Raw genomic sequence first — 25,380 nt, 5'->3', positions numbered from 1 at the left:
TGGTGATACCCCAGGCCAGAGTGTCAATGCAGGGTCAGGTGGTGCCCTTTCCCTGTTCAGGCATAGGGAGAGATAGTAAAACTTGAGCTGCTTTGAGTTGAAAAAGGAGTGTAGATGAGCAAAGAGTGTTTCTGTGTATCAGGCTTTTAATTGTTGCTTTGATTTTGTAGGTTCAAAGTGCCCTGAGGTCATTTCTGGATGTCGTTTCTGCTCATTTGGGAGCTGGACTGGGTAAGATCACTAATGTTTTCTTGGGTTGTATTTTCTTTGGTCTGACTTCTGGTACAGAATGGGAGCAAAAGGAAAGTAAGCATGGAATCTGTAAAGACAGTTATGGTACAATGGCCATGATACTCCCCTGCAAGACTTCAAGTGGGGTGAGGCAGATGGCAGAGAGTAAACCATCATGTTGTCTTAGTGTGTGGGTTTTTTAATAAAATTATTTTAAAAATACACCACAACTTGTGGGTCCCTCACCACCATGTCAGCACAAAACCTGAGTAAAAGTACTTGGCATAGAGGATCTAAAAAAGGGCTGGGGAACAAGGAATCCTCTCCTACTCATCTGATGGGGTCTCATGGTGCAGATGTGCAGCCTTGCCACAGCTATTCCTACAGTCCATGGGCTATTGTAGTAGCTGCAGCCCCTGTGTGCCTACAGGGATTTATTCTGTGTCATGTTCCTGACTCTCCCCAAGTCCATTTTCACCACGGGCCCCTCTTTCACATTGCTGCAGACTCTGCAGGGTGCAAAGACATGCAGAATTCCTCTTCATGGCCTTTTTCTATCCTGTGGTTCCTCCCACATGAAGTGGACCTGCACCAGTTCTGCTCCATGCCCATGGAAATGGTGGGGATGCAGCATTTGACCCAGTCATTTTAGACAAAGTTGACATGGGCCTCTCTAGCGGCCGGTAGCAGACTCAGAGAGTCCCTTCCCAAGTAATAAAACTCTGACAGTGACAAGTAGCTTGTCCCCCTTCTTTTTCCCCCAGATTAGCCAAACCTGCTCCCCACATGTGCATTACTCTGTTCATGAAAATCAGCTGAAGATCCCGCAACACACATCTCATTTTACACGGGATCTTGCAAATACTAGGGCTATACTTGGCATGTATTGGAGTGGGTAAAAAATGAAAGCATGGCAGAGCTGTTACCTTCTAGGGCTTGAGGGAAAATCCTGAAATGTGCCTGAACATCTTCTCCAGCCATTTGCTCTAGCCAATAAGAGGAATGACAGTGACATATGATGAGACATGGCCCACATACCAGAGCAGTCAGCACTGAAAGGATTTGCATAATTCTTGTCCACATTATGGCTTACGCTTGACATAATTAAATAATGATAATTGAAGAGATAGGGCTAGAAATGTTGAAGTGGCAGTATAAAGACTGTTGTCAGACCTTTAAAATAAACAGAGGTATAATGATCATCAGTAACAACAAATCTATCTTTGCTGGAAGATGTGAGGCTACGCAGGGCACTCAAAAGCACATTTCAATCCTCTGCTGGAAATAATCTTTATCTAGAGCTTGCTGTTGCCCAACCCCTTTTTATGATAGTAATCATTGCCTGAGTATTCAGCTTGTATTGGTAGCACACAGTCTGAATGGCAAACACAATCCGCAGGTGCTATTGTGGCACTCTTTCCTAATTTTTCCCAGTATTATGGGGATATAGGTACTCTGAAAGGAAGGAGGAAGTTCCTGGCCAGATGGTCACTCTACAGACATTCTAGACACTATTGGCAATGTTTTACTAACAGCCCTGCTCTGTTTCCTGGTGTAGTTCATTTAATGGAGTCCACTACACTAAGTGAGCGGTAAGCCATGTTTTACAGTTTCATAAAGATAATGTATAACTTATTAATGTCTTAAGGAAGCAAGAAATATATAGGTTCCACTGAGAGTGTTCTCATTGTTCCTGATGTTTCACTCACCATTTTGTAGAAGTGAGAATAACAGAGTAATAATCCCAATGGAGATAACATTTCTTCTTTCCAGACTTCCTACACAAATCCTTTGCATTTCTTCTCAGCTCCACAGCTGTGGCTCAGAGACGGGCCAAAAGGTGGTTGCAAAGGTTGTAAAGTCAACAGGAATATCTCCATATGGCCACTAGAGTAAAAGTCTTGTTTTCCAAATACAGCAGCTTCAGTCCTTGCTTGTAATTCCAAAGTTATGCCACTGGTTCCCAACATTTAAGGGAACATATACCGTTCATTACAACACAAACCATTTCTGCCCTGGCATAAGCAGATGTAACTCCCATTGAAGGCATTGTGAGTAACACTTATTTATGTCATATCTGAATTTGGCCATAAAACCTTGTGTGCACCAGCCTGTATTGCTTGCCTTTCAGAAGGGAACTAGAGATTTTCAGCAACGGAAAGGGGTATAAGTATCAGACCCAGCCTGTATTTATATAGTCAGAAAGTACACTACCGCTTTGGAATCAGAGCTGAACATGCAAGGTAGATACAGATGCTTCAATTTCCTGCCATTCCCAGCCACAGGCCTAGGTAGAAATACAATTCTGCAAAAATACATCTGCCTATTTTCTGTCTAATCTCCTCTGCTTCTCCACTAGAGATCTACGACAGGCAGCTGGAAACCACAGACGCAATGGGGAAAAAAGTGAATGAGGAAAAGTTTACGGAGGTAAGAAACTAAATAACTATGTTTTAGTCAGAATTCTATTCCCGTTGTTGATGCCTTTTAGGAATGTTTCCTCCCCTAGTGGATGCAACGATAGAAAATGAGAGGAATCTTCCTTCTCCCCAGTCTCAGGATGTGACTCTGGCAATGTTAGGCCACTCCATGTTCCCAAGTTGCCATTATTAACTGCTCACATTTAGCTTCCTTCAGAGTCACTGCCAGTGCCTGTGTGGCTCTATGGGTTAATTATCAGGGATATTTTAAAAGGAATGTTAAAATATCTCCCTGGCACCCTCCTTAGCATGTGTGAGGGCACCACCTCTGCCATGCTGCAAGGAGCTGAGTTTCAAGTCACTCTGAATTCAGATTTTTCATCAGCAGTGCACAGGACACAGTCTCCCAGCGTAACTATCATTCTAATGTAATTAGTACGGTTCCCATAGCACTATTATTCCTTTGGGAATTCTATTAACCAAAGTACAATATAACAGAAGACTAATCAGGGATGAACAGCATTACTGTTTTTGCCCATAGAGGGAGTATATTTTGCCATCATGGTGCTTTGCTTTAAAATCCATATGAGGGAGCATCAGAACATAAGGCAACTTAGGTTTGCAGACAACTTAAACAATATTAACTCTTCTCTCAGAGGAGCTTCCAGCATGTCACCCATCTGACACAAGGATTCAATGGTGGTAATTGCGGTGCTAGGCTGCTCCCCTGCATCTGTGGGGAACGAGGATTGTAGTTCATTTATCACAGCAAACTAAGAATCTCAAGAGGTCAAATGCATCAGCTCTGCCTCCTCCTCTTACCAGCATGTTGTTATTTAATTCAAGGAAGCGTCCCCACTGTTTCCTGTTTCATGAAAGTGGTGGAGAATGTGTGGGTGGTATGAGTGAGCATGTGGCCTGAACGTGTGTGTGCATGTGTATGTGAATAAGCATATATGGCAGCAAGGATAAGCAATGGTGAGTGTGTCCCTGGAGCATCTTTGAATGGTTACACTGACAAAGCTGTAACAAATGAAAGAAATTACTTAATAAATACAGCTATCCCTCTTACTCCATCTTCCAGGATGTCAGTCTTTGTGACCACTATCTGCTCTGGTAAAACTCTTGTAAATGAGCAGTTTTCCCAGAAAGTTTTTGCAAAGTTGTTCTATTTCTATAACTCCCAAAGGACGGTGGAAGACAAAAGAAGATTTATGTAATCTTAAGAAAATTCTACAAAATCAGGGTGTGAATGTACAGTTACGATTTGAATGCTTATTTGCCCAATAACCTTGTGCATCCAGAATTAAATGTGCTCTTCAGTGATCCAATAGTCACTTAGGACATTGGGTGGTTGTATGGATGGGTCACTGCCCGATGGCATAAATTTAAAGCAAGGTGTCTGAAGGGGATTACTGTGCACACCAATGAATCCACATTAACTCTGCTATTAATGGTGCTGTTAGGTTATGTCTAGATAAATTTGCTGCTGTCAGATCGATTTATCTGGATTGATTAAGCAGAAGTGGAGACCCACTAAATCGACCAGGAAATCGATGCTATTAATCCACCTCCGCCAGGTGGAGTAATGCTGCGTCGATGGGAGGGCATTTCCCTTTGATGCAGCAAACTGAAGACACTGCGGTAAGTAGAAGTTAGGAAGTCGATGGGAGATATGCAAGCTACTGTATGTAACTTGTGTATCTCCCGTCGACTGCCGCCGAATTTGATGGCAATATAGACATAGTCAGCATTTGCCTGAGCAGTTCCCATAAATCAGTGTAGACAGAATATATAGCAAGTGCTGTCACCTAGTGGTTAGAGAATAGTGGCGTTGGTGAAGTCATTCAAAACCATACTTTGTAAAATGTCAATTAATTTACGTTTTAAATTTGACACCCACAATTATGGGACATTTTTGAAAATTTACCTTTGAAACCCAAAAATTTACCTACATTTTGGAAAATGTACCTTAGACCTGTGTTTTATATTACCTATTGGTAAAGTGAGGATAAGTACTACTTCCTTGTGTCCATGTGAGGCTTAAGAAATTGTTTATTAAGTGCTTCATTTTGCTCAGATGAGAGGGGCTACATAAACCCAGAATAGTATTATTATAAATTCTGAACAAGTGTGCCAGTAGTGTCACAAAATGTCAACCCAGATGGTGGATTCACCTTCCAGGCCTGCTTTGGGACAGATTAGTGCTCTATCTTAGCCTGGCCTGTAATTTAAAAAGCTGTCCCCATTCCACTATGCTTAGAATTCTAGGATCTACCAAAATAGAAAAGAATCCACTCAAGGGAACATGTTACAAGTAAATAAAGGAAAAATTAACACCAAAAAGTATATTTAAGAAACATCACATATGTGACTTTAACTCACCAAAGTCAAAGATGTAGTTAAGGATTTCATTCTATCACATTTCCTTTCATTGACTTAAAAACCACCATATCCGGTAAAGCTAAATTTACTGAAAAAGCTCTCTGGGCTGAGACTTTACTAGTCAAGTTTCCACCTACGGTAGAGCTAGATTTTATGGCTATAAACTGTGAACAGGATCATTTAGACTAGAAATGATGACAGTCCCTTAACTTTAGTAGTACTAGTGGGTGCAGTTACAATAATTAAGAACAGAGCATAAAGCAGCTGTGTAGAGACTAATCTCAAGCGACAATGTGTGGTTTCTTTGCTTTCTGCACTCCCAGGAGAGTCACACATTTAGTATTTTGAACAGAGATGCATTTTTGTGGTAATTTCTTGAGGATTTCTTTTTTCAGCATGAAATGATATATTTTAAAATGTAACCTCAAAGTGACTGTGTTTAATTAAAGAACTATTTAGATAACGAAATCTAGAGAATCTCTTCTGTCACTAAAACAAAAGTGTCAATCTATAATCTCTACAATACATGAATGAGTTCTGAATAAATTCCTATTACATTCAGGCTAGAAGAATGTTTTAAAAAAACACTGTGTACTATTTGTTTTAACTCACAATTGAGGCATACGGTAATAGAAATCAGAAATGTAAAGGACCTACAATGTCAGCTCAGCTAGTCTTATTTTCAACCACTGGAAGATTGTTCCTGCAGTATATTTTCCAGTACTTTTTCCAGTCCCGTTTTTAATGATTCAAGTAATGGGGCTTTCACCAGGTTTCTTGGGAGACTATCGCACAGTCTTAATAGGCTTCACTGTCAGGACATTTTCTCCTCCCCGCTTCCATATTCATCTTCAATTTACCTTTATTATCAGTTTGCTTCATCCTCCTGGAAGACTGAAGAGAAAGATCTGTCCCCAGACTGATGTAGGCCTTTTCACATTTGGAAAATATTGATCATTAATAGAGCTGAAAATCAAATGGCTCTTTTTTTGTTTTCTTTCTTGAATTCAGTGCAGCTCTGGATTATTTACCAGCTGTTACAGAGTCAGCAGGGGGACCTCACACATTGGGGTTTCTGAGTGTGCAAAAAGTCTCTCTCTCGTTCACTGTACAATTGTGTCCTCAGGAACAGACGGTGGATTGTTTTATTTTAAAAGTATTTAGAGTCCAAAGACTTTTCCCCCTGAATTTATAAAATAGGTTAAATTGTGGACCTACACTATGAAATGGAGGGCCTCCATCCCTTTTAGGGCCTCATTCACAGCCTTTTGAAGTCCAGGGAAAGACTCCTATTGACTTCAATGAAATTAGGTCCTTATGGCTAAATTCTGCTCTCAGATCTACATGTGGCTTCATCAGATCCCACTGAGGTTACTACGTGCCCAGATGCATATCAATGAGCAGAATCTGACCCAGTATCTTTAGAGGTATTTATTACCAACATAAAGCAGTGACTTAGCCAACAGAGAGACAGGTGTATATGCATTTCCTGTGAAGGCAGTGACAGTTTCTTTACTTTATTAATAATAAATAAACAATAATAGTCTCTATCACTTGTACAGTACTTGACATTGTCAGAGTGCTTTACAAACACTAAGTCCAGGTCTTCACTACCACTTACTTTGGTATAACATACGTCGCTCAGGGGTGTGAATAAGCCACCTCCCTGAGTGATGTTACTTACACCAACGTAAGCACCAGTGTGAACAGCGCTATACTGGCAGGAGAGCTTCTCTCACTGACATAGCTACCGCCTCTTGCAGAGGTGGCTTTATTATGCCGACAGGATTGCTCGTTCCCATCAGCACAGAGTGTCTTCACCAGATGCACTACAGTAACACAGCGGTATCAGTGCAGCTGCGCCGATGTAGCACTTCTAGTGTAGACAAGCCCTAACTCATTCAAGTTTACTAGTCTACGATGACACAGACTAGCAGAGCAGTGGCCTAATGAATCATTTCCTTAAAAAGGTAAAGAGAGTAATGATTAAAATGGGCTTTGACTAGAGGTGGTACTTAGTGAGCACCCAAAGAAGAGGATGCATAATCATCACCCATGAATAGCGCTGAGAGTGAGGAAATGCATTTAGCAATCATGAGTGCCACCTGAGAAGATGTGTTATAAGAGGAATAACTCACAGGTCAGGAATTACATGTGTCCTTTCACTTCATGATAGGGGAGAGAAAGAGAAAGGGAATCAGTAGCAGTATGAACTCCAGAAGCTTTCATGATCCTATCTCCCTGCACTCTTAGATATCTAACCTCACCTTCCTCTTGTTCACATGTCTCCCATTTGCATTAAGGAGTTGCATTTGTAGTAGAGGTGAACAAATCCTTGTGGTACTTTTCTGTTGGCTCTCTCTTCTTATTTTCTCTATGCCTTATTCTAGTGATTACTCTGCCTTCCATGCCTTCACCATCACTCCTAAACAAGAAGGAAACTGCTTTTAAATATATTTAAAATTTTGTGGCAAATGTTTTTTTCAAAGTAAATTCCATTTATATCAATAATAACACTACTTTTGTCTTCTATATCACCTTTATCTCAAAATGTATAAACATTCATTAAGCCACAACATTTCCCTGTGAAATAAACAGTATTTTCCTCATTCTAATATGAAGAAATTGATACACAGAGATTTAAGGGCCATATTTTCAAAAGTTATTTCTGATTATGGCTGTCTTAATTTTTAGGTACCCAACTTTAGAGAAACCAGTGGGAGCTAAGGATTCTCAGCACCAAACAGGTCTCAGCCCCTCATCTATAGCTCAACATGACCTGTGTTCCTTTTCCCAAAATGCATAATTTACCACTAAACTCTGTGAATTGAATTCTAGTGTATGCTCCCAAATTCCCCCATAGATATTTGGTTATGATCTCACATCGTGTAAATCAGAAGAATCTCCACTGAAGTCAGTGGAATTATACTGGCGTAGGTCTGGTGTAGCTGAGATCAGAATGAGATTCAGAAAGATGGTCCTGTACCTTTTTCCTTCCTTTCTTGTCTCACCTGCTTCACTGACTCCCTGTGACCTGTGAAATGAACACACTGGTGCAGACCTATCAGAGCAGGACTATTAAAATGATAAAGCACAGGCCCTTTCTTGACATTTACATAAAACAGCATCTCTCTTTCTAATAACAGACCAAATCCTCACCTTAGGGGACAGCCTGAATAGTAGCGGCATTCCACTGGGGGCCTCTGGATAGCAATAGCCCCAAGGCTGACGCACCCCTGCTCCAAAGGAGATATAGCCAGTGGATCAGTGTAAACACAGGTCCACTGCTCCCTCCTCCAGTCCACTTCTCTGATGAAACACAGAGCAATCTCACATTGCTGCACAGACCCTCTCCCTTGGCTGCCTGTTCTCTGCCCCTTCCTCCGTTGCCCCAATGTATTTTTAAACCACCTGGAAGAGTATCAAATAATACGAATTATTTAGCAGTTACCTTCGTTAATACCTGTACAGCACTTTCAGCAAACAAAAAATGCTGTATCACAGAGGATGATAATAATTTTAATAAGGGTCTACTAAGATCCTGAGTTCGAGTCCTTAGTTCTCAATCCCGTAAGAAGACGATTCATGGGAAACACCTCTACATTTCACAAATTCCCTTCAACATTTGTAGTTTCCCCATCACTGTGGCTGACTCCAAAAACCTGCTGTAATAATTCAGTCCAGGCTTTGAGACTCTGCTTTATTCTGACAGCCATTATTATTTATGCAGACCACATTTTTGGAACAGCATCGCTTTTGCTCATAAAACCCACATGGCTATAAATCCAGAGTGTTAAAGTGTCTCCAGACTCGGGCTTAAGATAAATCTAGGTTTCAGTAGTATTTCCAGTGTCAGAGGACTTAGGTGACAGCAGGGTCATTTTGAAATGGTGGTGCTTGTTGTTTTTTCAAATGTATCCAGAATGATTCACATCAGCTCTGAAGTTTTGGGCAGCAGTATTTTTGTGGCATTAGAGAGTTGAGTCACTGCAGGTCCTACAAAAGCCAGTTGCTCAAAATGCCACCTCAGGAGTAATGTCAAGAATATGAAATGCTGTAGAAAAATGTACAGAGCCAAACTCATCCTTGGTGTAACTCCATCTAAGTCTATGGAATTACATAAAAGATTATTTTGGGCCAATGCCTCTGAGCCAGTGACCCTTTGGATGAGGAATGAGACGGACACTTTTAATAAGTGTTTGTTCAGTTTCTAGCACAGTGGGGCCCCTGTCCTGACTGGAGACAGAAGGTGCTGCCATAAGAATAAAAACGGAGAGCTGTAGCATCCGTGCACCAGATCTGACATTCCTCTTGTGGACACTGCACTCAAACTACAGAGACTGTGTTAAACTGGTTTGGATTTCTGGTAGGTATCCTGGCCTCTGCCCCTCTCCCCCCATGCAGTACAGTTTAAAATGTATGTACAAAAAGGGAAATATTGGGGAAAAAATGAAACATTTATACCTCTTCTTCTCCTCCACAGTATGTCCATTCTTACATCAAAACTTTTACAAGTGACATGTTCCAGGAATTCTTGAAGCATCTCTGCCAGTGTGCTGATGCCTTCCGAGATACAATAAGACATGACATGTGGAGGCAGATGTTTACTGACCTCTTCCTGGACTGTGACCATGGAAAGGTAGGTAAAGAAACCCTCAAAACATATTTGACGCTGTCATGTTTCTGATCCGATATCTCTCATGCATGTATTTGCTTCTTTTTCACTCCTAGTCAGTGGCTCCAAGCTCTTTTTTGTATTGATTCGGCTTTATTTTGGGGGAGCAATTGTTACACAGTGAAATAGGTTGATACTTGTTATATAGGGTATGTCTACCTGCAATAAAAAGCCTGAAGCGCTGAGTATCAGAGCCCAGGTCAATTGACCCAGGCTTGCAGGGCTTGGGCTCTGGGCTAAAAATTGCAGCGTTGTTGCTTGGGCTGGGGCCCCAGCCCTGAGACCCTGACCCAGCTCAGTGCAGCCAGGTTTTACTGCAGTGCGGATGTACCCATAGACATGAAAACATCCTGTGTCCATAATCTTGCATTTACCCCCCTTACCTGTGTTGTGTGTTCCATTCATCACCCCTCTGCTCTATAATGTCATTACCTCTAAGAGAATAGAATTACAGAGCACATTTTAGCAACCACAGAATGTTTTAGAGAATTAGAGAGACAAGATGGGTTAGGTAATATCTTTTATCACACCAACTTCTGTTGAAAGATATTACCCCCCTCCCCACCCAATCTCTCAAATATCCTGGGACCAACATGGCTACAACCACACTGTTTTAGAGAACAGCAGGCAAGCTGTTACCTCAGTTCAGGGGTGGAAAAAGTGATGTGTCTCCATCTCAACCAGAAGATATTTAAATTCCTAATCCCCATCAGGAAGATCAAAAAGGTATCTTCTTAGACAGAGGAGAAAACAGAGAGTCTTATTTCTCTGTATTTTGAAGGAGTCCCCTCTCTTCTTATTCTTTGCTAGGCGAGTGTAATGAAATGCTGGACGTACAAGCACAGGGATGTATGGGAAGGGATGATATCACACATTTTACATCATGGTTTAATAATTGCCACCTCTCTGCCTCTAAGAACAATGGCATCTCAGAAAAGAATCATTAATGCTAGAATCAAATGAAATGAGAGGACCGCTACAAGTATGAACCCAGTCTTTGTGTGGAGAAAAATAATCAGCAAAAACTTGGCTGCTCTTGATATCATTGTAGGCAGACTTGCTCACCACATGTAGTTTACAAACAGCGTAGTTATTGCACTGCTTTTATATCTGGCTTGGTTGCCGTCCCAGGCTATAATCAGTCCCTGCTACACTGAACCCACAGGGGAGAGCTGAGGTGGAAGCTAATCCATAAAGACGTCTGACTCTTTGAGTGTGATCGATCACCTGTAGTAGTCATTTTGTGAAGCATAGCAAGCTAGTTGTTTCCATTTCCTAATCTGCATTTGTTTGGTGGCAGGTAATTATTCCCATTTTGCAGGGGTGAGTGGTATTCTCTGTCCCACTTATGTACAATTAAGGCCATAAAGGGATACAAAACTGGAAAGAAGTATTTAAACTATAGTCTGATTACAAAGAATCCTCACAATCATTATTATGATTTCAAAAATGTACATCTGTGAGGATGTCAGCTCAGCAAGAACACCCTGGCATATCTGGGCTGCCTACTCAACCACATCCCAACACAGTGTCAGAACAAAACTAAAACTCTATAATCCATAAAGGAAAAGACACTTTGGATTTAAAGTTCATGGCCTCACTGTTACTAGGTGTGTTTAGCACAGTTCCATTTAACCTTGTAACTGTAACTGCATGAATTTGCAGTGCATTTTCTGCCCAGGATCTTAAAAAGTAACTGATTACAGTAACAGATTACTTTGCAAAATAATGCACCCCTGACAAGTTATCTGATTCCACTACAGACAGAAAAAGCACAAATATTTCCTTACCCTTAGTCATCATGGCAGTGCTTTCCTGGGCAGCATCAAGGATATTTTGGCTGTCACGATATACACATCTCCTACACACGATGCAGAATAATCAAAAAGTAACTGCTGATCTTTCACTTATCAGAAGGTGATGACTTGTATGACTTCTGGATTTGGCAATGGATTATAGAGCCTTTGCTGGAAATGACTCAGGCTTGTTGCCATGCAGTGGCTGGGTGAAATGAATTAGGGTATCTCAGTCCAGTTCCCACAAGAAAACATCCAGGCCGGCCCTAGACCAAATGGCATCCCAGGTGAGAAGCATCTTCAGCACCCTCCCACTCCATTTGTTAAACTTTTGAATACCTTATTTTTTATTGCATTTGTAGCCCATTTCATGACTTTGATGCACCATTTGCATGCATGATTTATCCTTATCCATATAAGACGATACATTTGCACGCTAGGATCTGTAAATCTGTATTTATTCATGTCATATATAAGCAAATAAAAAAATTCATTTCCTCTAAGCTTTTAGAAAGTTTTAATTTTAAGAATAACTGAAATGTACTGACATCAAGAAGTTGAACTGTGCACCAACATTGGCTGGACCAGTATTAAATAGTGTTACAGTAGGTGACAGCCTTAGAATATTAACCCTAGTCTTTTAGTTCAGAAGATCACTTTTCTCACCTTTGCCCTCGCAAACTGAAGCACAGCATCAGAGAGATCCAAATACTGGCCAATGGCATTTTCAAGTAATAAAATAGCAAGCAATGTTAGTCTCTCGTCAGCCATCATTGATCGAAGATACGTTTTAATGAGCTTGATCTTCAGAAAGCTGCGCTCACCACTTGTGATTGTGACCGGCAGCATGAGTAGAACTTCAAAGCTATCCACACATTAGGAAAAGTGTAATTCTGCTCTGCATCATGAATGAATTGGAGACCTTGGATTGGAGCATGCTTTGCCTGTGGCAAAATGTGACCAATGTAGTCCAATTCGACGTAGAGGTCTTTATCATTGACGTCCAAACATTCCCCAGGTCTCAGCATCCGGTGAAGGTCTGTACAATTGTTCAAGTGTTATCCTATCCGCTGGCAGCTTACTAAGGTCATACAAAAATCCTCAGGTCTTTTCGTGGTGCTTTCTTTTCTTGAAACATTTTACTTCAAATATTCTATTTTCCCTTTTGTCACTAACAACAAAAACACCCCGAGTCTGGCGCCGCACAAACCTGGCACTGGGTTGCCTGCCCCTAAATCCTGCCCTGAAAACACCACTGCATTTGGCACTAATTGTCTTCTTTATCAGTCTCAGCAGAGTCACCAAGGGCTGACTTGACCATGAAGTCTGAACTAATTCTTCTCCCCTCTAGGGGTAGTCCCACTGTACCAGATGAAGGCATATTTTGTGGGGGAGTATGAGGGCAGCTGCCCTGCTGCTATTTCGATTTGCTGTACCTTCTCTACAGATCAATGAAGGACTCAGTCTTCTGGGATGGCAGGCTGGAATCTTTCATCATCCCAAATTCATACACCAGATTTATAAAAATATTTTCCAGAGAGAATACTATTTCAAGGAAATTGAAGACCCCAGGGTAATGTGATTGTAACTGGGTTGTGAGTAGCACTGACATGATTTTCCTAGTATAGCCCTCCCATATCCTTTCTCCCAACCTTATACAATCATAATCCCCCAAAATGGAATTGTAAGGGATCCTTGTCCTATGATAGCCATGAGACTGATGGTGGACTGACAGATCAATATGAATCCAGGAGTTTACCTCAAATTTTAAACAAGCTGGAAATCCAACTCCAGAACATGTCCAGTAATTTCTTTCCACACTTAAATATTTTGTGTCTCTACTGTTTTTCATAACATCAAAAAGCATATATTCACTGTCAGACCAAACTGTTCTCAACATCTTTGTATTTGTCCCCCAAATTTAAATTTTTTACTTGGCAAAAAGCATCTGTAACTACAAACATCTTTTTTATTTTCTTTAAAGTAAATCACTTTGTTAATTTTAATTACTCTTTGGAGAAAATGAAAGTTTGCATTAGTGCTGTCAACTTTTAGAGAAAGTTTCAAATGATTGTGATGGGCAATAGCTGAAAGAATTTAAAGTGAAAATAAGGGTGTGTAATGGGAATACTCAATTGAGTATCCAAGCATTACACCAGTGATGCAGTAATATCCTCAAAAACATGCGCTTACAGTTTTGTGTTTGGGTTGATGGTAAGGAGATGCAGAATTAGGTCTGGAATATTAAATATAAAAGCAAACTATGTAAAAAGCATGGTATTTTCATGGGAAACAACGTGATTGTACTCTAACGTCAAGAAGAAGAAGGGACAGAGATGGAATTATGTGATTATATTTGTTGTGCCAAAGCTACAAGCAGCTGAAATACAGCTGGAAGTCCCAGCGCTTCTGACCAGCAGGAAGTGAGTTACAGGAGGCTGAGAAATTAAAAGTGGGTTCTGTCTGCTCTTTATGGCTATTAAAGATCTTTTGTCACCCTTGCTGATAGATGGGGTTTGCTGAGGTCTCCTTGGCCACAATTTTATCTCTCCCCACCGTTGCATAGTGTCGTGCCCTTCACCCTAGAGGTGGCTGAATTTCAGTGCTGCTGTATGCTTAGAGTTTGTGACTTACTTTGAATCCATCAGGATGAAAGGTTTTACAGTAATATAGAATATAATTTACTTGTTTCCTAAATTTTCAACATTACCTCCTCCTCCTTGGAACCTTGTCTTCTGCATCTCCAATTATCAGGTTCTTTTTGAGTTTCAGAACCTTTTGGGAGCTACTGACTGTAGTCCAATACAGACAGGCTCCCATTCATTTCTACAGATACCACCGTTTAGATTACAAATACCAAGGCTACCAATCATCCATCTTGTGCTCACTTCCAGAATACAGCAGCAAACTTTGTTTATTTAAATGCATGGAAAATTTGACCCAGAATTAATGGCTTAGTGAATTTTACCTTTGGCAACTTTTACTGGGAACAAAAACCTTGGAAGGAATTTTATAATTCAAATGTAAAACTGGTTGCCACAAATAATAGATTTAAGTAAATGTATGATCTAATCAAATACTATATTACACTAATGGGAAGGAGATTATAAAGGTGAGGACCCTTAAGTAATGACAACATTAACTCATTAAAATGGAAGAGCTCCAATCCTTTGGGGTTATTTACTTTTTTAAAATCACAATTTCCTTATGGGAAATTACCAATTGCCTCATCTTTTTCCTGTCTTTGCTATCCCCTTCCTCTGTCGCTGAGCAGTAAGGATGTTAATACTATCCTCCATGTCATAAAGCACTGAAACCTACTTCCCCTTGGCTCTCAAAGGTCAAATTCATTATTTCCAGGATGTGTCTCTGCAATGCCAGAGTGAGAGTCCTTGACCGTTCAAGACAAACAGCAGCTCTTAAGAATAGGAGCAAGCAACCTTTCTAACAAGCTTAAAAAATATGTGACCACACACACAGAACCACTGTGGGTGATATGAATGCTAGCCACTCTGCCAAAAACCCACCAGGAAACTGTTCTTCTAGAGCATCAGAGCTGCTTGTATCCATCATGACATTATCAATAACATGTGTGCATTCAAAAAAGAATGCAGGGGCTTGTCACACCAGTTCATACCATCGGTGTAACTCTTTTCTCTGGTAGTGGCCAATATCTGATGGTTCAAAGGAGGTGATGGAGGGAGCAAAACTATACCATGCATAATGCATGAAGCCACTGCTGTTGCACAGTGCTGTATCCAGAGGAGAAAACTTCTCTCTGACCCCCTCCAGGCAATGATGACCTTAAATCATGAGATGGAATTACTTTCATCTTCACATGTAGAACACGTGCGATTATTGGTCATAAAATTATCCAGCCCTGTGTTGAGGGGAATATCCAGTAGCATGCACATATGGTAACATATAGCATGTAAGTCCCACTTAAGCCCTGAGGATGAAATCCTAGCTCCAGTAAAGTGAAATTGACTTCAGTGGAACCAAGATTTCACCTTGAAGGTTCAAGTGGGACTTAAGACACATAGGTCCGGGGGGTCCTCAAAGATATTCAGGCAACTGACTTCCATTGAAATTAGTGGGAGTTTGTTGCCTAAATACCTTTGAGGATCTGGGCCATAGGTCTTGTTCTGGCCCACTGCCAAGGACTACATTTCACATAGAGGTAGCACTTAGTTTTTATAGATCAGACAAGAGGCTTCTCTGGTAAGTTTTGATGCAAAAAAACAGAACTAAAGAAACTATCTTGAACCATTGACTGTAAATGTTATGTTTAGGCTGGTCTTGTGGACAGGCAGAGGACATTGGCCTTACTGGAAGACTTCTATGACAGTAGCCCAGTGATTGTTAGGAGAGGATTCTGTAATCCAAGACAATGTAAGTTCAATGAAACATGTTTAAAAATTCTTATTTCAAACGTCATATGAAATGTTCCCATTATCCAAGGCCAACATTGTGATATTTTTATCACAATTAGAGCTGGCCAAAACTTTCAAAATTTAGACAAACATTTTCTGCAAAATCTATAATGTAATGTTCAGAAACACTTCAGTGTACAAAATGTTACAGTTATGTATTGAAACATTGCAGTCAGACACTTTATTATTTTTGTAAGCAGTATTGCAAATAAGATTACTTATCCCAAAGTAATTGTTCTTTTTCATCTGAGAAGCATTAGATAAATGCTAGCACTATTTCTAAACTAAAATTTCTCTGTAAGAATGGAAGACTAGAAGGAACATAGAGACTACAGAGGATATTCTACACAAAATTACAAGGCTTTTTAGATACTGGGCATAAACTACTTGAGAATATCTTGCTTAGATCAGAAACAATGCAAATTTTAACATATAAATCATTGCTTCCCTTTTAATATGGAAAAACACAAACATGGCTTATGCACAGTGCATATCTTGATAGCAAGAATTCTTCTAGAAGTAAAGAAACAGCCCAATTTGCAAAAGCCCCATCTCCAAAGCTAAGTTTTGGTTTCTGAGTTTGTATGCACTGGTAGTACTTTCAGGGAATTAATTATATGTTCACTAGGAAGTACTTTTCTCCATTTTCTCACTCTTTTGCATTCTACTTCACCTCTAGTAAGCAATCATAAAAACAATGCAAACTGTCAACTAAACAACTGCTTTTCTATATTAGGGCCAATAATTGAACTACAAGAGATAGAGCTTACTGAGTTCTGGGGAGACTTTGATGATGGACGGATAGCTGCTGAGGAATCCAGCCAAATATTTGCATTGTCTCAAACAGAAGTTTCTGAGAGAAGGACTCTATCCTCTAAAATGCTAGCTGCTAATGGACAAGCTGCATATGAAACTTACATCTTGATAGAGGAACCAGAAGGGCCAGAGGCAGAGCAAGACCAAATGATTGCTCTTGAACAAAAGGCTGTGAGTGAATCTGGGGCAGATGAGATCAGTAAGGAGGAATCTGGTTTAATTGGTGAGCTTATTCCAGTAACAGCCCTCGGAGAAGAGCATATAGTCTCACCTATAGAACCTGGTTCTGAAGCTCTGGTGAATCAAGAGGGAGGTTTGGTTGCTGACTTGTGTGAGACTGGTTCAGCACTAACCGCTGGAGAAGAGCATCCAATTTCAGAGGAGAAACCTGGTCCTGAAGGACAGATCAGCGAGAAAGAACTTTATGTAACTACAGAGGTGGAAGAAACTGACCCATCACCACATCTGAAAGCACCAAACCCGCTCTTGGAAAAGGAAGCAAGTGAGGCTAAGCTGAGCCAAGAGGTTTCCAAATCTGACAGTAGAATGGGATCTACAGCCCTTAACAAGGAAACTACTTCCAGTGGGGACATGGATACAGAGAAACAGTCTGATACTCCAGATCCAGAGAGCCAGAATGAACCTATTCCAGTAGCAGCTCCTGAGGAAGAGAATATAAACATAGGTACAGAACATGGCTCTGAAGAATGGGTCAGCCAGGAGGACCACAATGTGGCTACAGAACTGAGTGAACTCATTCTAGCCCCAAACTTGGAAGAAGAGAATGTAATCTTGGATAAGGAACTTGGTTCAGAAGCACAGGTCAGTCAGGAGGAACATGATTTGACTGCAGAACCAAATGGGGCAGTTCCAATACCAATGCCTGAAGCAGAAAGCATAATCTCAGAAGAGGGAGCTGTATCAAAAGAGAAAGTCACTGCTTTAATACCAGAGTATAAAGAGGAAACCGCAGAGCTTGGGAAAGAAGAAACCCCCGAAGAAAAAGAAAGTGGTTCTGAGGGACATGGCAGTCAATTAGGATTACAAGCAAGCACAGAGACCACCGTGCAGGCTGAGGACTCCACTCCAAGCCTTCCACGTGAGCAAACACTTTTGCAAGACCAGAGTACAGGTAAAGCACATTTTCCAATGTGGTGTTGGATTTTAGGCTTCGGGTACACACAAAATTGCACTGGTTTAACTATAGGTGTGATTTTAAACCGATTTAAAACCTGTGCAAGTATATGAATCGGCACTTTCATTTCAGATTAGGAATAGTTTCTTTTGATTTAGAAAAAGTGAATTAAGCTCAACTGAATAGACACTTTTAATCCAAGTAAGAGTGTCTATACAAAAACCTGAACTGGTTTAATTAAATTGATTTAAAAAACAATTAAGTTAAACTGATGCAAGTTTATGAGTAGACAAGGCCTTAGATTGTTATACTTTGTCAAAATGATGTTTCTATTCAAGATTTTACAGTGTGTTCCACTCAGACAATATGAAGGACTCGTTCTATCTGTGATATGTATTCCAGACACTAAACACACTTTGAAAGCAAAATGGTGCTTTTTCAAGCAACATTGCCTTTCTAATAGAGAGAATCTTAATGTTTCCTTTTACTCTAGAATATCATGACAGAGGGGAATCTGGTAACATTAAATATAGAAATATGTTTGAATAATTATTAGGAAAATGAATGAAGAGCCTTAAGGAGATAGATGATGGCATCAGATAGCAAAAGACACTTATTTTAATCTATCACATTTCTAAAAGGGATATTGTACTTTTCAATTATATGAGGGCCCTTTATTATAGGAAAGCTGCAGTTGGGGAACTGCGGGGCTCCCACTAAGCCTGATAAACACTTTGCTGAATACTAATACTGGGACAGACTTCTCTCTGGTGCTCCATTAATCAATCCTCTTGTGCTCCACCATTTAAGGCACTGCAAGGGCTGGGTCTATGTTGTTTCCCATTTAAAGTTGAGTGATAAATTCTTTATCTCAGGTGGAGCTTGTTTAAAGGACTCTGTAAATGAGACTGCAGGACCTACTGGTACCTATAGTTCTTCACATGTAGCTGTTGGGTGTCCAAGCTGTGGGAGATACTCAGTGTACAGTGTGTATTTATTATTCATACAGTGCATTAAGTGTACACAGCCCTGTACGATGGATACAATGTACATATTCCTTCCACTGTGGGAGTTGATTACCCTGTTGCTGTGGCAGAGGTATAAATCTGGTCTCCGGGCCTTTGCCCATGGAGCAGGAGCAGGAAGTCCAGATATTTTGCTTAGTGGAGGAGTTTTTGCTGCTGTTGTTAAAATGGATGTTTGGAGCTGAGTTTAACAAATGTTACACATATCCAGTGTTCGATAAGGGGGCAATTTCTTACAATGAAAATAAATATATATACCAAGAGTAGCTCCAGGACACAGGTATGTTCTGCTTGTGTGGATGGATTTCTGCCTGATGGGGTGCATGGAGTTTGGGCTTCAACCACCTCTGGTTCATAGATGATTCCTTGTTAAAATTCCAGATCTATCTCATCCACCAAGAAAAGCTTCCCAGGCAAAAGCTAGAGAGGCATTTGAAAAGGCAGCCCAGCTGATAGACGGGATTCCATGGTCAGGTGATGGCAGTTCTCAGCATTTGTTACTTTTCTTTCAAGAGACTGTATTTTGCTATGAATTAAATTATTTTAAAATGCTGTTTTATCGTGACATAATATGTGTTGTCTTTCCGTCAGGTGACTTTCTGGCTTCAGACCTAAGTTTCAGATACAGCAGCTACGGTGAGCAAATTCAGGAGGACTGGAACAACGAAAATTCCAGATTTGCAGGTGACTGATCACAGTGCTATATGTTAGCTGTGGCCCTCATGTGATACACAGTGTCTACTGAAATCCTGGCACTGCTGTAAAACGTCATGATGGGGGCTTCAACCGTCAGGCCTAATAGTTAAGGCCCGTGACAGAGTCCAGGGGCCTAGGTCAGAAGTCAGAACCAGGGTCAGAATCTAAGAGTGGTTATTGAAGTTCGGGATTGGTCCTAATACCAATGCCAGGGGGCAGGAATACAGCTAAGGTTCAAGGAGCAAAACCAGGGTCCATAGCCAGAGTCAGAGTTCAAACGCCAAAGGCCAGGGTCAGAGCTGAAGCCAGAGCCCATGTACCAAATCCAGAGGTCAAAAGCCAGAGTCAGAGTCCCAATACCAAAGTGAGGGTTCAAAGCTGGTGTCAAGTCCAAGCGCTGAAGCTGGGGGTTGGGATCGGAGTTAGAGTTCAAAGGTGGAAGCAGAGGTCTAAGCTGGGGTCAGGAGTCTGAGAGCAAGGCAAGAGGCAGGTCTGTCACTACAGCTGGCAGGGGAGTCCGCCTCATTGCATAGACACTTCCTGGAACTCCTCCTGGGCTTAAATAGGGCACCTTGGCCAATCGGGGCTACATGAAGCCATCAGTCTGGCCTTCCGAGGTGGTACTTCCACGGGGTCTAAGCGGTAAAGTATGTGGCCCTACCATGGCTGCCAGGTAGCGATGTGGAGGTGCCAAGGGCTCGGAGAGATCTTGTCCATTGTCTAAGAAGGCTGTTGTCACTTATTGTGAGCCTGATACGTTTGGTCTCCAAGAGCCAAAGGGTATTTTGACTCTGTGTCACAAGCAGGCCCTTTGTTGTACAACAGTGACTTCAGCTAAAGCTGCGTTGTGTAACTTGACCTAACTACATGACAATGCTTGCACTAGATTGCAGCACGACTGTGAAGAAATATTATTGGTATTTTTCCTTAGTAAGCATCTATACGGCCAAGGCCTGAGGCCTTACTCAGTGTTTATTCAGTCCATATTCAATCAATCTCCACTGAATAAGGACCTCAGGACTTGGCCCATGATTTGACACCTGTCACATGCACAGCTTTGGATCAGCATTTAGCTTCCTGCTGGGTGATGATGCATTTTCTCCCCTCCAGACCTGCGTATGATCATGGCAGATATTCAGGCCCAGGGTGCTTCACTTGCCAGGAGTGCCTTTGACAAGAGCTGCCTCAACCTACCACAGTTTGTACAGCTTCTGGAGACCTTTGCTGGCGAAGACAGCTCTCTGCCAACCGTGAAGAAACTTGTTGCGTTTATGAAAGAAGGATACACACAGACTGAAGAGGAAAAAATCAAACAGTTAGAAAAAGTAAATGCTGATGGGCTTTGCTGATGTTTTGTGTAAACAAACAAAGGGTTAGAGAGGTTTAGGAAGTCAACCTGATAATCTTGTACAAACAGCTATCCACCCACACCCTCGCTTTTCTATGCTGAGTTTTTTTGTCCCTCTATTTTCACATGAGCTTTCCTCACATTAGCCCTGAGAATAATACTGGGCTAATTCCGCCACAGGCTGTCTGCCTGTAACAGAGCCTGAGCCTGTAAGGCACCCGGTGTGCAGCCAGCTGTAAAATAGCTTACAATGTTCAGTTCTGTTTTTTCACCTCTAGAGAGTAACCCATGCAACCAAGAAACCTGCAGTTTCAAACTACTGCATTTGCCTGTGTTCATATGTGTGGGTGATGTGTATAGAGAGCATGTACACCTGTGTGTTTATGTTACACCCACTGGGAGTTCAGTAACCTGTCAGCTGTTGAATAAATATATTCACTCACACACAAGCCCAGTATCTTTGAAAAGTGCTGATACATTTCTCATCATGTTTACCTCTTTAGCTGCAGTTTCCTCAGACCTCTTCCTCATTTCCCTCTGTGCCGCTGACCTCATTTGGGTGAGATATTGGATCTGACGGCTCTGCCATCCTCATGCTGAACACAATATTCTTTGCCATTCTTCTGGCCTTTCAATGAATTCCATTTCCAGCCATTTAGCATCTGGTGCCGTGCAATTAAGGGGCAAGTAGCACATGCAGTCCCATGGGGTCCTGCACAGTGAAGGGCGCTACCAGAATCAATAGTTTGCAAACTCAAACAGAAATAGCAAACACTGCAAAATACATTTACAAGGAGCCAGCTCTGGCTAGAAAGACATTTCTAGGCTGTGATACTGCCACCTTCCAGGCTTGATCGTACCTGGGTTCCTGGTTTGTACATTGGGAGTCAGTGCCTTTGAGAAGCTAAAGCTCATTCTGCCTGTTAAAACTGAGCTGCCACTTCTGTTTAATGTTTTCCAATATCTTCCTGATTTTATGACTGCCGTCTCCTTCAGATCTTAATGGTAATTTTTACAGCAGCTGCCTGGCTGGCAGGCTTTTTATGACCATCATGAATGGACAAATTTCCAAACAATGAGCCAGCCATTGCAATTCTCCTACTAGTGTGGGCACTGAGCAAAAGCAGCTTTTCCTTCTAGCTTACTTGTCTCTGTTGCTTCTTCCCTGTCCTAGGTTCACCGGGAGGGTCTCTTGGCCCGAAGGAAACTGCTCCTGGAGGCACTCTTTGAGAAGTGGGACAACGAATGCTCTGGGTACCTAGACCTGAAAGATGTGGATGCTGTTCTAGGCACATTTAAGGAAGGAATGGAAAAAGGGGCTCTGAAAAAGGGTAAGTAAACAGCACTGTCCACTATGTGTTCGGAGGCATGCAGTGAGAGAAAAACGTTATGTAACATGTGGAGCCACTAGCCGTTCACAGCTGGTGCTAATGAAGCCTGGGGCAAGGACCATGTCTTACCTATTTTTGCAGATGGAGGTTTTTTTGTGGCTATAGATAGGCAGCAAGTGTCCTCTCTTTTCGATTCTCCACGGCCCCTTGGTGCTGCATAGTTTCATTGCCAGCCTGGGTGAGAGGCACTTTTCTGAGTTTGGGTTCCTTTCATGCTGGTGTCAAAGTGGCACCGTGCTGCTTTCCCAGCGTAATGAAATGCTGACAACGGGTGTCTGTTATAATGAGCAGTAAGTAACTGTGATTTGGATGTGAAAACTGTAGCCAGAGAGAAGCCCTGTGGGCAAGTGTTTGACATGTTTGCATTGGTCCGACTTGCCTTCTGTTGTGCACAGCTGTACTGAATGGGTGCTCCTCAGCCAGCCTCTGGAACGGTAATGTCAGCACTCCCTGTGGGCCGCAGGTGGCTTTTCATACACCACACAAGGAGTTCAGCTCTCATGATGTCAATAGAGATTTGGAACCTTGGTTTGTTTGGGGCTTTTAGCAGCCAAAGTCAGCTCATTTCTCTGACTGACTTAACAAAGCTGCTTCCCTGGAAAACAGGCTGGATCAGACAATCATGCACCGGGCCCATTAGAATCCATCTGGCAGCTCAGTAGATAAGCTACCAAGCTATAGATACTATTAAGCACCATGTTAGCAATTGGGGTGGGGTGGGGTGTTTGTATTCACTGGAACCTTTTGGATACCAGGTGGGCTAGTCTGCCACCATAGACAATCACCCTCCCCCAGGCTTCCTCCTGAAAGCTGCAGGTTACATGTGCCCAGGCTACTCATTGCTGATAAGAATGATTAAAGATGGCTTATTTTGGCAAACCTTGCCCAAATCCCCTCACCCCACACCTCATGTCAGACTAGCTGTGGGAAGCCCAGTCACTTGCATCCCTGCCCTCTGGCCATACAGCAAAGAGTTGGCGAAGTGCCATCCCTGCAGACGTAAGGCCATGAGTTGTAAGTCGTGCAGTCAATTTAACACCAGCATGTGAAAGTGGCCCAGCCCTGGCACTCACCCCATCCCACCAGTGTATGGGTTACTTTCTAAACAAGCTCTTAGCTGCTAGGAGTGGCCAGCGTCGTGGAGTTGTTACTGTTGTTTATAATCCAGTATCACTGGCAAACATTTCTAAAAGGTCTAGGGCCACTTAGGGCCTACTTGTGCTCCCACTGAAATCAGTGATAAAATTCTCATTGAATTTTATCGAAGAGAGCAGAAGCAGGCTCGTAGTTCCCATAAATATCTGGGTCTTGGATGCTTTGAGAGGCAGTCAGAGTGGCTTCCTTCCTGCTCTGTCATGTAATTTGTCAGAGCCTTTTCCATTACAGTGTTCTTTACAAACCATTACATGTATTGCTCACAAAATACTAGACTCCTAGCAGCAAACTTCACACTTGCACATGTACTTCATCAATTATCAGTTAACTGAGGCACTGAAGCATATTGACAAATAGCTTTCTCTCTCTCTCCCTCTGTTTACTTGTTTGGAGCCTGCAAAATTTCAGGGGCAGGGGAGATGATCAAAATAAGAGCGTTTGCAGTTGTTGGTGGGGCAGCAAATGAATATAATCTTTCAAAAGGAAGAAAGCCTAGCCTGCAAATTCAAACGACTGTATAAGAGCACCCTCTTGTGTGCAAATATAGCATCATGGGAGGTAACTAGAGTGCATAAGGAACTATTCTTTAACAGTTAAAGGGGAAGACTGGGTAGTTTAGAAGAACTCCTGCATAGATAAGTCCAGTACTTAGCAGAATAGAAAACAATATGAGAGGTTCATATGTTCAGAATCAGCCCACTATTAACCCTAGTTATGTGGTTTAGGGTTTACAACCTGTTCTTTAAATGTCTGTTCCCTCTCTAAGGAGGAAAGGTTTGGGTGAGCTGTCCAGATGATTTTCTCAGTGTCTGAGACTACAGTGATCTGGAGGAGTGTGTGCATTCTGCCTTTGTGGCTGCAATGGCACTCACATTTTGATTTTGGGGAGGAGGAAATGAGTGGAAAGAGTGACTCCTTCAGAGGATAGGCTCAAGCCTATCTCTGGAAGTATGCAATGGTATCCCTCCTATATCCCTGGGAGTATGCAGAGGTGTTCCAGGGGGTACATCAACTCAGCTAGATATTCACCTAATTTTACAACAGGCTACATAAAATGCTCTAGCAAAATCAGTACAAACTAAAATTTTGTGCAGACAATGACTTGTTTGTACTGCTCTATATACTATATGCTGACATGGAAGTACAATATTTATATTCCAATTGAATTATTTTGTAAGTATATGGTAAAAATCAGAAAGTACACAATTTTTTAGTAATAGTGTGCTGTGACACTTTTGTGTTTTTATGTGTGATTTTGTAAACAAGTAGTTTTTAATTGAAGTGAAACTTGGTGCACGCAAGACCAATCAGACTCCTGAAAAGGGTACAGTGGTCTGGAAAGGTTGAGAGCCACTGGGCTAGAGAACCCCTCAGAGTCAACTTCAGGTTTGGGACAGACATGGCATTGCTGCACTGAGGGAGAGCAAAGCAGACTGCCACAAACAGGCATGACTGTGTCCTTATCTCTGTTTCATCCCTTAGCAAAGAAGCACCTTCCCTGCTCCCACCAACACCCTGGTGGTGTGGTGAAGTTGTCTTCAAAGGAATTTCAAACCTATCTGGAGCTGGTTGTTTCTGAGCTCACCGGTAACGAAGATGAAGTTCTTGATAACATGGTGGAATTTCTGACCATGAGCGTGGAGCGGACGCACGTGGAACGTCTGCGAGGCTCTGCCAGGAGGAAGTGGCTGCATAGCATCCAGCATGCTGCTGAGACCAGTGGGGCAAGCATGGAGGCAGTGTACAAGGCCGTCTTCAAGGCACTTTCCCAGGTATGCATTGCTACCAGCCTGCATGAGTGAGGCAGATTGTCTACTGTGGATTATGGCTTTGACTAAAGGGCTAGATTCATTGCCAGTCCAGGTGGGTGTAAC

General features: G+C 41.9%; 1 protein-coding gene across 1 annotated transcript in view; it reads left to right on the top strand.

The window, feature by feature from the left end:
* Window positions 1–25,380, top strand: part of EFCAB5 (EF-hand calcium binding domain 5) — a 48,270-nt gene that overhangs the window by 10,881 nt on the left and 12,009 nt on the right. Inside the window, exons 4-13 of the mRNA XM_067566044.1 lie at window positions 171–231; window positions 2,591–2,661; window positions 9,520–9,675; window positions 15,800–15,899; window positions 16,677–17,907; window positions 19,317–19,390; window positions 19,508–19,600; window positions 20,723–20,937; window positions 22,135–22,291; window positions 24,989–25,278. Coding sequence (XP_067422145.1) covers window positions 171–231; window positions 2,591–2,661; window positions 9,520–9,675; window positions 15,800–15,899; window positions 16,677–17,907; window positions 19,317–19,390; window positions 19,508–19,600; window positions 20,723–20,937; window positions 22,135–22,291; window positions 24,989–25,278 — 2,448 coding nt within the window. The remainder of the gene's footprint in view (window positions 1–170; window positions 232–2,590; window positions 2,662–9,519; window positions 9,676–15,799; window positions 15,900–16,676; window positions 17,908–19,316; window positions 19,391–19,507; window positions 19,601–20,722; window positions 20,938–22,134; window positions 22,292–24,988; window positions 25,279–25,380) is intronic.

This window comes from Emydura macquarii, unplaced genomic scaffold (genome assembly GCF_026122565.2).
Source record: "Emydura macquarii macquarii isolate MOO-44397 ecotype Brisbane River unplaced genomic scaffold, CSIRO-AGI_Emac_v2 contig_2699, whole genome shotgun sequence".
NCBI classification, from domain to species: domain Eukaryota; kingdom Metazoa; phylum Chordata; order Testudines; family Chelidae; genus Emydura; species Emydura macquarii.
Note: the sequence above shows the minus strand (reverse complement) of the source record. Positions and strands in the feature narration are given on the sequence as shown.